This window comes from Pterocles gutturalis, unplaced genomic scaffold, assembly GCF_000699245.1.
Source record: "Pterocles gutturalis isolate BGI_N339 unplaced genomic scaffold, ASM69924v1 scaffold8340, whole genome shotgun sequence".
In the NCBI taxonomy this organism is placed as follows: domain Eukaryota; kingdom Metazoa; phylum Chordata; class Aves; order Pterocliformes; family Pteroclidae; genus Pterocles; species Pterocles gutturalis.
Genome location: NW_010145845.1, coordinates 78641 through 88405, shown reverse-complemented (window position 1 = coordinate 88405; position 9765 = coordinate 78641). Strand labels below are relative to the sequence as shown.

General features: G+C 38.5%; 1 protein-coding gene across 1 annotated transcript in view; it reads right to left on the bottom strand.

Moving 5' to 3' along the window:
• Positions 1 to 1730: 1730 nt before the first annotated feature.
• The window catches only part of KAL1 (Kallmann syndrome 1 sequence), a 65341-nt gene continuing 57306 nt past the window's right edge, over positions 1731 to 9765 (bottom strand). Inside the window, exons 11-16 of the mRNA XM_010085521.1 lie at positions 9241 to 9321; positions 6881 to 7045; positions 6396 to 6402; positions 5379 to 5599; positions 2485 to 2626; positions 1731 to 1789 (exon numbers count right to left, since the gene is read on the bottom strand). Coding sequence (XP_010083823.1) covers positions 1731 to 1789; positions 2485 to 2626; positions 5379 to 5599; positions 6396 to 6402; positions 6881 to 7045; positions 9241 to 9321 — 675 coding nt within the window. The remainder of the gene's footprint in view (positions 1790 to 2484; positions 2627 to 5378; positions 5600 to 6395; positions 6403 to 6880; positions 7046 to 9240; positions 9322 to 9765) is intronic.

The following is a 9765-nucleotide window of genomic DNA, read 5'->3' as shown; positions in this document are numbered from 1 at the left end:
AACAAAAAGCTACAAACGTCAGAATAGACAAACTGTATTTGAATCTTTTGTGAATGTTCTACTACGATAGGCATAACTCTGACCTTCAGTTTCAGGTATGTATTTCTTCTCTCCATATCTGCTTTTCCACAAAACAATTTGTCATCAAGAGAAGGAAAATATATTTACCAGTAACATTTGAGCTCCTTTCACTAAATATCTCAGGCAAATATGAAATACAGGTGAGCCTGTAGCATCTGCTGGTAGAAAAAGTGGCTACCTTGTCAAGTTTGACTGCTAAGAGTTTGAGATCCATTAGCCTCATCATGTGGTGGTTCAGGGAGCAATGGAAATGTGCCAGAGAATGCAGGAGCCCTTTGAACATCTCGAACATGATAAGCTGAGTATGAGTATTTGTATGGACATTTATTCGCAGACACCTTCCACCCTCTTGATAATAAATCCAAGCAGTTTCTGTTTACTATCGAAGGATGTCTCTCTGTGTGGCAAATAATTCTAGACAGTTTATATTGCACAATAAGGCAATATGAATTCCCTTATGGTTAAAAAGGGCACCCTTCTGTCTAAATTTGAAAAATGCATTCAAATAACTATAAGCCAATGTTTTCCAGATGCCAGAATATTGTCACATAAGTCTTTCTGTAAGCAGAATAGCATGGAGCCAACACATTCATCCTTCTTTTCAAAAGATCCGTGGGGAAAAGAGATACATGCATCAAAAGGCAAAGCCAAAAAGTAGCTCTATGGCTATGTGAATAAAAAATGTGCCTCAGAATTTAAATTTCTAAAATGTTCATGTTAAATATTCAGATTTTTAATTAGAAAATTGGTGTTTCTTTTCAAGATACAATTATAACTTGAAATATTATACACCAAATAAATTATAAGTGGGATTTTAAAAGTCATTCTTTCAGGCCCTATAAATAATTGTATTAATGTCCACAGATTTTCAACAATTCTATAAATTGCCATTTGTTTCTTTACAATGGTACACCTACCCAGTATATTTTCTAGCTATTAACTATGTTAATAGAAGATCTACATGCTAAAACATTATCATTTCAGAACAGATGTACAATATGATGTGATGATATGATTGATACAAATGAATCAATCACTATTATCCTCTGGGGTGATACTGAAATTTTTAAATACTGACTATTTAGGGTTTCTGCTACTGGTATTTATTTTACTTGTGTCCTTATTTCAGACATACGGAGACCTTCTTTAAAAGCAAAATACACTAGAGCTTAAGCTGGTGACAGGCAGAGCTTTTAAGTAAAATAGATCATTTAAACACGCTGATGAGAACATGGCTTCCAGTGTTCAATATTATGAATACATCACAGGACAACTTTGCAAATATTAACATTGAAGTCGCTAAGAGAAAAAGCTGTACACACTGTACCATTTCAATCTACTTTAAACACAGAAATACAAAAACATTATAATGAACACACTTCCGACTTTCTCACAGGTGTTGAGCTGGATGAGATCTTCAGTTTATCGAATAGTGGTGGTACTGAAATGATCCTTGCTGTATGTCTCACCCTAGTCTTGGTGTAAATACGATTTTCATGGCTAAACTCCAGAGGAAGAACATACAGGTCGTACAGGGTGGTAACTTCCACTGGATAACCGGGTTCATTGCTCCTACAGATGTGCCTTTTCCCAGCCCTCATTTGGGAGCTCAGTTTTAATCTGTTACTTGTATAATCATCTGAAACAGTCTAATATCTCTCTGGAGGTGGCCTGTAGTGATGTGGATGATGTTGCTTCAGATGAGGTCCTAAACAAAAGAATAGGAAAATATGCACATATGAAACCCTGAGTATGTAATACCAACATTTATCCACACTAAAAAGACTTTGTGAGTCCTTCAGCTTGCAATCCTTCAGTTCATAAGTGAACTGCCTGTGCTGACAGTTATGTGCATGTTTAGTCCAGACAACTTTAGTGCGACTGTGAAAGGAAAAAAAGATTCCAGCAAATGTACTGTGGACTAATTAATTATATTTTTTACTGGGCTTGGCAACAATGAACTGTACTTTTTAGAAACATGTAAAATGCTGGAAACGGTCATTAAGAGGTTTGCACTGCTTTAGAAATACAATCAGGCTCTAGCCATGCTGGACTGAATGCACCCAGAAAAATTTAACCTGGAAAGCTAAGCAATCCCAGGCCTAGGTAGTACTTGGAGGACAGATCATCTTTGAAATCCCACGTGCTATAGGCATAAGCCAAAGAGCTATGGTGGAATGAATGGCAAATGCCAGACCACATAAACTGAGTGAAAGACTGCATTTGCTTCCGTCATTGCTGATGGACAGTTATGGGCGAAAACCCCCCAAATTTTTACGTATCTGAAATTCATGGAATGCTACTGGAACCAATAAAGACTCTAAGGCTCGAGCTGACTGTTTACATGTGGAGGACTGAAGTTCTGTACCACGCAAGTACATGTCAAAACGGAGTACTACTTACTGTGGGGTGAAAATGGAGGAAGGTCAGGTGTTCGGAATGATTTTATTGTAGCTGGCCCTTCTCCACCAGTGGTCAACACTTGAACTTCCAAGCGGTACAGCATCGATGGCCTCAGATTGGGGACAGTAAGTACATAATGGTCCTAAAAATAAATAAATTGTCTTAATTCTCAGAGCATCTAAAATTAAAACATAGTTATTCTACTCACACAAAGCAGTGGTTTAAACAGGTTCTGTTACTCTCATCATCCACATATTATTTTCTTATAATCCTTTACAAGGATTTAACATATGCATCACTTTATTAAGAGGGTTTGTTTTGAATTTTTTGCTTGCCCTTGCCTTTGAGCATACTTTTTTACCATAACTTTATGGTTTCATGTATAAGAGGTCCAAGTTCTTCCTTAATGTCCTTGAAAATGGATGATGTGCTCATCACTAAAAAAAAATATAAACTTTTAACTTCCTAATCATTCTTTCTAAAAAATATATTAATTACATAAACTTGTTTTTATTTTGGATCTGTCTGTGAATTCCACTAATCGGTAAATTAATTCATGGTAATTTGCAGGTGTGGCCCCCTGCTACAGCTAGTGAAAATAAGTGTGGCTACACAGATTTCAGCATATTCATCCCAACTACACCATGAGAATCTGCCCTTCTCCTTTTAATCCCACTTTTGGCATGATGGTCTCAATTTTCACTGCTCCATACCTTGTGGGCTCACTTACAACCATGCAAAATAATTTCAGAATAAGTTTATAAATGCTCCCAATTGGCAATACATCTGACTAAAGACTGAAGGGCATTAAGGAATCAAAAGTCCTGATTCGCCTTATTCCAAGATGAAAAAGACCAGTCCTGGGAAGGGGACAGTGGGGCAGTGATTCCGGACAGTGCAGGCACAGTGTGCTCCTGCGACCAGCCAGGCTGGGCTGGCCAGGAATTTGCCTCTGGCTGGCACTGCACCCAAGCACCATGCGGGGGGACCTAAGTGGGCTGTGGGAATAACTGATCATTTGCTGTTACTGCCAGAGCAGACAGTAAAGGGGAAAGGAGAGGAAGAAAAGGAGGCAGGGGGAAAATGTGTAGTTTTACTGCCCAGTTAGCACATATTCTGAGATGGGGCTGCTGAACAGACCTTGCTGAAGCTATTCCACCTCATGTAACATAGTGAACTGGTAGGAGAGAGAGAGGAGTGCGTAGATTGCACTCATACACTCACTCTGCCCATTCAGGTGCTCCTCCAGCAGTTGGAACCTGTGGGTTTCAGCCCCCATTGTGTAAATATTAAATTTTTATCAGTCAGAGGTTACCAACAACAATGAATGAATGATCCTCACTGTAAAATACCCTATATTCTGGTAGGTTCTGGGAGGTAGGAGATACTGTTTCAGCTCACACCAGAGTTTTCTTAACCAGTTGCCATAAATAGACAGAGAGATACATATAGTGACAGATAATTAAACAGAATCTCCAGGCTCTACAGCAGTGAAAACAGAGGAAAACAAAGATAAAAAATCAAAGCAGATCACAATGCAAAGGTGTGTTTTAAATAAACCTTTATATATATTTCAGACCTAACTGGACTAAGAGCTTAAAAAAAGGAACAGAAATTCTGATTAAAACACATACCTTCTCCTAAAAAAACAGATGAAAACTGAAGTGACAAGTAACATCTCATGGTCTGTAACTTTGCTTATTGCTTTTCTTATCATTGTGCTAAAGTGGCTGTTTGCAGCCAAAGGTCTGTGCCTGAGTAACCACTTCAGGTAATCTCACAATGTGGCTTTGCTGAAGAGACCATGGCTGCATCTGCACCATGCTTCTGCTCTGGACTGTGGGTCGAGCTTTGAGTGAATTGGTGCAGATCACACGGAGTCTGTACTAAGCTCTAGTAAAACAGCTCTGCACACTGGTAGCTTGCCCCATACTTCAAGAGCAACTGCAGTCAGCTTTGCTGCTCTCCCCCAGAACAACAGGCTTTGAAACACGAAACACGGGTGCCCTAGCCTTAGGGCAGTCTGCTAGGAATTAAGACAGAACGGTGAGAACCTTGCCTTGGATTTGTGGAAAATGCGTTCAATGTACGATGTGTCCCACAAAACATTTTACGCATTCTTTGATGAAATGACTGTTGTGGAAAAATTTTCAGCCAGCTCTGCTCTAGACACAATTGCCTTGATCCACTTCCCCGAAGTGAGTGGAAAGACTCCCAACGTTGTTAGCTGACTTTGGATCAAGGCCAGCTGCTTAAACCCTTTTGTTGATTTTGGTGGATCTGGCAACAGAGTCAGAATGAAGTGCTCTTCACCTGCCTCTGCCAGAGGAGGAACAGAAATAGCAAAGGCCATCTCAAAGCAAATAGGCGGAAGAATTCAAATTGTTAATTCTCACACTTTCAATAAACAGTGAAATCTAGTTCTACTTTAAATTTGTCTGTCGGACAATGGTGCATGTGGGCAGAGGTGAAAGTGATTTTTATTTCTCTTAGAGCAATGAGTGACTCAAAGGAAGAGAAAATTCAATTAAATCCATCAACTTGGACACTAAATAATTAGTAAAACTATAGTAACTGCCAAGTTGAACAGCCTGATCATCAAAAGAAAATAAAAACTATTGTCACAAAAATGATCTTTTCCTCCCTTCAGGCATTTCTCAGACAATGGTTGATAATTTGACAATTGTGAACATTAGAATGTTTGATGTGTCATCAAGAAGAATGACTACGCTTTGCTTCTCCAGCAAGGAGAAAAGATTAACCATTTCCTTCTCCAACTTGCCCGCAGAGCCAGAGAACACTATGTGTGACATCTGCACCACCGCTAAATATTAAAAATAGGCCACATGCACACACATTTACGAAGCCACTAGCAAAGGAAAGTAACAACTTACTGCTGGCAGGATCTGTGACTGCGAAATGATGCTGTTGGGTAAGCTGTTCTGCCGGCTTTCTGTGGTTACTTCTGCCCAAGTGACTTGAAACCCTGTCATGGGCTGGTGAAGGTCTGCCTTAGATATCTTCCAGGAAAAATGACCAGTGATGTTACCTTCCTGGACAATGAAAGACGCAGATAGATTCTCGGGTTTGGCCAACACTTTCTGTAGAGCTGGCACTATAAATTCGGAAAGCAAAAAGATAAGCTAAACTTTGAGAGACAATGATCAATAAAGTTCATTTAGTTACACAAATCATTTAATTACACAAATCAAGGTCAGACAGAAGGCTCTTTCTGGTGTTACCCAGGATCCTGCCAGCTTTCTGCAATCACATTTTCAGTGCTAACCAAAGCCTAGCTTTGATATATTGCATCAGCATTCTGTGCCAAATTTAAACTTCAAATTAAATCCTGTCAGCTGCAGGCAACAGAAAGGAAAGCCTATGGCATGTAAAGGCATAAATGCCTCATTCACAAGCAACCATCCTGCTGCTCCTCTGTATTTCAGAATACCTGAGCTCTGGTCTTGCATTCTGGGAACAGAAGAAAACCCACATGATAGCACAGAACTCCACGATGCAGGAAAGAAAGTAAAATTTATGCTCTAAACCTGTAGTACAAGTTAATAGGGGCATTCTGATTAGGGGAAGGAAACATATGCCTGAGTTGCAGTTGCTCAGGAATAAGGTTGCAACTCTGGGAACTGTCAGGAGTGGGAAGTCAGGAAATGGCAATGGAGGTCAGCAGGACGCTGAGGTGACCCACAAAGCACAGAAGTACCGCTGGGGACAGTAGGGACTCAAAGAGAGAGAGTCAGCCTCTGAAGAGAGAGGTTTCCAGACGGGGCTGTGCAAAGCCACGGCTGACCTGACCCAGCGCTGACAACAGCCCTGCTTCAGGTGGGCAGCTGGACGAGCTGACCCCAGAGGTCCTTATCAAACAGCATCTCCATGATTCTGCAGTTTTCCATAACCCTCTTGCTATACCCACCATCATGGGAACATTGTAAAAAGCATGAGTGCCTTTATTTGTTATTTGAGAGCAGAATTAACCTAAACAAAATAAAACTGAAAAAGCAGCTTGAATCAGTAGCAAAACATTCAAAAGATGGGTCATGCCAGCAAAATTATGTTTACAGTTATAATCTGCCATCTCAATATATATCTGAATATAACTGGGAAACTATTCCTCCTTACAAGAATAAAAACTGTGTAATAACAAATGTCATTATATGTTTATAAACAGTCCACTAAAATGATCACCTAATTGACAAAAAATAATGTTAGCCAAAATCTATACTGCTCTGTATTTTAGTTGATTTTTCACATAAGCATTAGTCATATTTTTATTTGTTCTGAACCTTTCATTTCGCATTTTAGAATTGCTTTTAAAGACTTTTTCTTTGTGATTATAAATGCATTTGAAACTATTTGGCTACTTCTCCACATCATGCCTTACCTCCTTCAGCCGGACTTGCTTGTGGTTTTTTTCTTTAAATGCAGAGCAAAGTGGGGTAACAAAGAAAACACTCTCAGCTTTAAAATGACCTTTAGATTTTGCAGGCAAAACAGTTACTTTATATTTGCATGAAAATGACAGGTCCTTCAGAATCATGTAGTTTTCCTAGAAGAAAAATGGAAAGATCACATGGTGCAAATAGACCTCTAGAAAAAGAAATGGAAAATAAGATTGGCAGAAGATGAAAAGTTTTGTCCAATAAAATAATTTCCTGATACATTTAACACACACTAACATGGCTTTTACTCAGAGAATAAAGCAAATATTGCCCATGTTACGATTATTTTCAGTAGCAAAATATATTAGCATGGTATTTGGATATGTCCTTCAGTTCTACAGAGTTCCTTTGCCACGTCGCATCAAAGCAACTGGCTTCTAACATTTAGAGCAGTCTCTCTGTCATAATGGCAACAGGGGTAGCAATGTGAGGATGTAAATGCTTAGTGAATTAAATAAATGTAAGGAAGCTGAGTTAAGCTGCTGCAAATGATAGGTGCCATCTACGTTTAACTTTTTGAAAAAGGGTTCAAAGTCCAGCTTCCATTATGGATCCATTTTTTTTCTGTTTTAGTACATTAACTGTTTCTACCTTCTTAACAGGAAGAAAAGCTCCACAACTGAACTGCAAAGCACAAGTTTCTCTTTAAAGACAATTAATTTAGACAAAATGTGTCCTGCTAAATTCTTACTGTTGTCTGAAGTACTTCTGAAATCACAGCCTGAAAGCTTTAGCACAAAACATACATAAGAAAAAAAAATTGGTTTTGTTTTTGGTTTTTTGTTGGTTCATCTGGGAAGATGTCCAGTAATACCTCACTGGCTAAGGTCAAAAGTCTTTCACTGGCTTTTTGTCCTTACTTCCCTTCAGAATCACTATTTACCATTGTTCTTCTGCAAAACTCCATCTTTTTTCTAATCCCAAACTTGATAAGTCTAGCCTTTACTTTGAAGGTCATTTTCAACAGGACATAGAGATTGGGCTGATAATGGACTCGACTCCCCACCTTCCACCTGCTGGGTGAGTGCTCTCATAGGCTTGACTCCTGCTTAAAATTGTGACAGGACTATTTTCATTTATTGTGACAGGGCCTAAATGATCAGCACAGGAAACATAAGGCCTTTATCCACCTTGACCTATCATATCCAATATCAAACCTTTTGCAGCATCAACCTTCTGCTGTTTGCTTGTAATTAGTTTCTTCCTCAAAAGAAACAGTTTCCCAAAACAGATTGGACCAATTACCGTACGGTCGACTGAGAGGAAATAACTGAACAAATCCCACAATACATTTGGGCAGATGTATAAAGAGTCTTTTCTGACCTCTAGTGGAAATAAACTTCTTAAATGTCAACATCCTCCTGTCTTCAATGTGCACAACTTGAAATATTTTCACTGATCTTAACATTATGCCACAATAATTTTTTTTAATCCACCTTTAATATTTGTTTTCCTGACCCCATGAAGCAGTAAATCTTACAAGCTATCAGACCTCTGTATAGGAAACGATGCCTTTTGATTTACTCTACTTTTACATGCCATTAACTCCACTAAATTGATCCAGTAGTACAGGTCAGGGTAAGAAGGAAAGGTGAATTGTGATTTTTTTCCAGTCTCCATAACCCACTAAATCAATCGTGATGCACCAATCACATTACTGTGTTGTTCAAATAACGTGTTACAGAGACAGATGACACTAGATTGCCATCAAATGGAGCACAAAGAACTGCCCCTGCAATATATGTTTGTGCTGACATGTACTCACATAGAGCTTTTCTCCCTATCTGATATTTGTCCAACTTCCACATTTAATGTCTAGTATTTTTCACCTAAGGTCCTTTTTTCTTATTCTATTATTCTCCTCAGGGTTGTAAAACCCACCTGCATGTCTAAAAGAAACCTAGTTTATTAATTCCTACTGTTACTGTTTAGTATTTGCACTGTGCTAGAGTCCTACAGTACTGATTATAGATAAAGCTCCACATTCTATATTCTGTAGAAATCCATAAGTACTTAGCTAAGAAGTTTGTTTGCCTGCTCTTGTTTTCTGAGTAACACCAAGAAAAAAAATTATGTCAGCCTAGTGTAGATTAAAAACAAAACAAATCAAAACAAAACCAAACCTCAGAGCAATCCAGATGCACCATTTTTCTCTTTTGCTCAAGAGGAACATTACAAAGAAACGTCCTTACTTATCTGTGAAACATGGTATAAAGCATACTGTGTTATGTTATAGAACCATCCTTTCTCTTGCTGCTTAGAAGCTATTCAGAGTCAAGCAGAAGGCTGAATGGAGACTTACATAAGTCAGCTCGGTTACTTTCCCAAGTCCTTTGGTGTCATTGTGTGCACAGGACTCCAGTAACCAGTGGACTTGTTCCTGCTGATATCTAAATGATATAAAAAGAGAGGAAAAGACATATTATAATTATGCTTTCACCGTTGCAACCTTTCTGGCTTCCCTGGATAAAAATAGGAGGAATTTTAAGTATTGTAGAGCTGGTAGTTTCTCACTTGTTCCTAAGAATCCCTCAATAGAATGGAGAAAATATTACACTCTTACTTAATTTAAACCTTATAGCAGCTAACAGACATAATTTTAAAAACAGTGAATTGGGATTTTCAGATATGTAAGCATATATTGTTTACATTTTTGAAAAAGTAAAGCATCTAAATTGAACATTAAAAAAAAAAAATCTCGCTGCTATTTCTAAACATCCTGCAAATGATAGCAATGACTTTGTGTCAACTGCCCGTGACTGTTTATATTGTCAGAGCATTGTAATACTTCTACCTGGCAGTGCTTAAGAAATCTGCGCCTGAATAT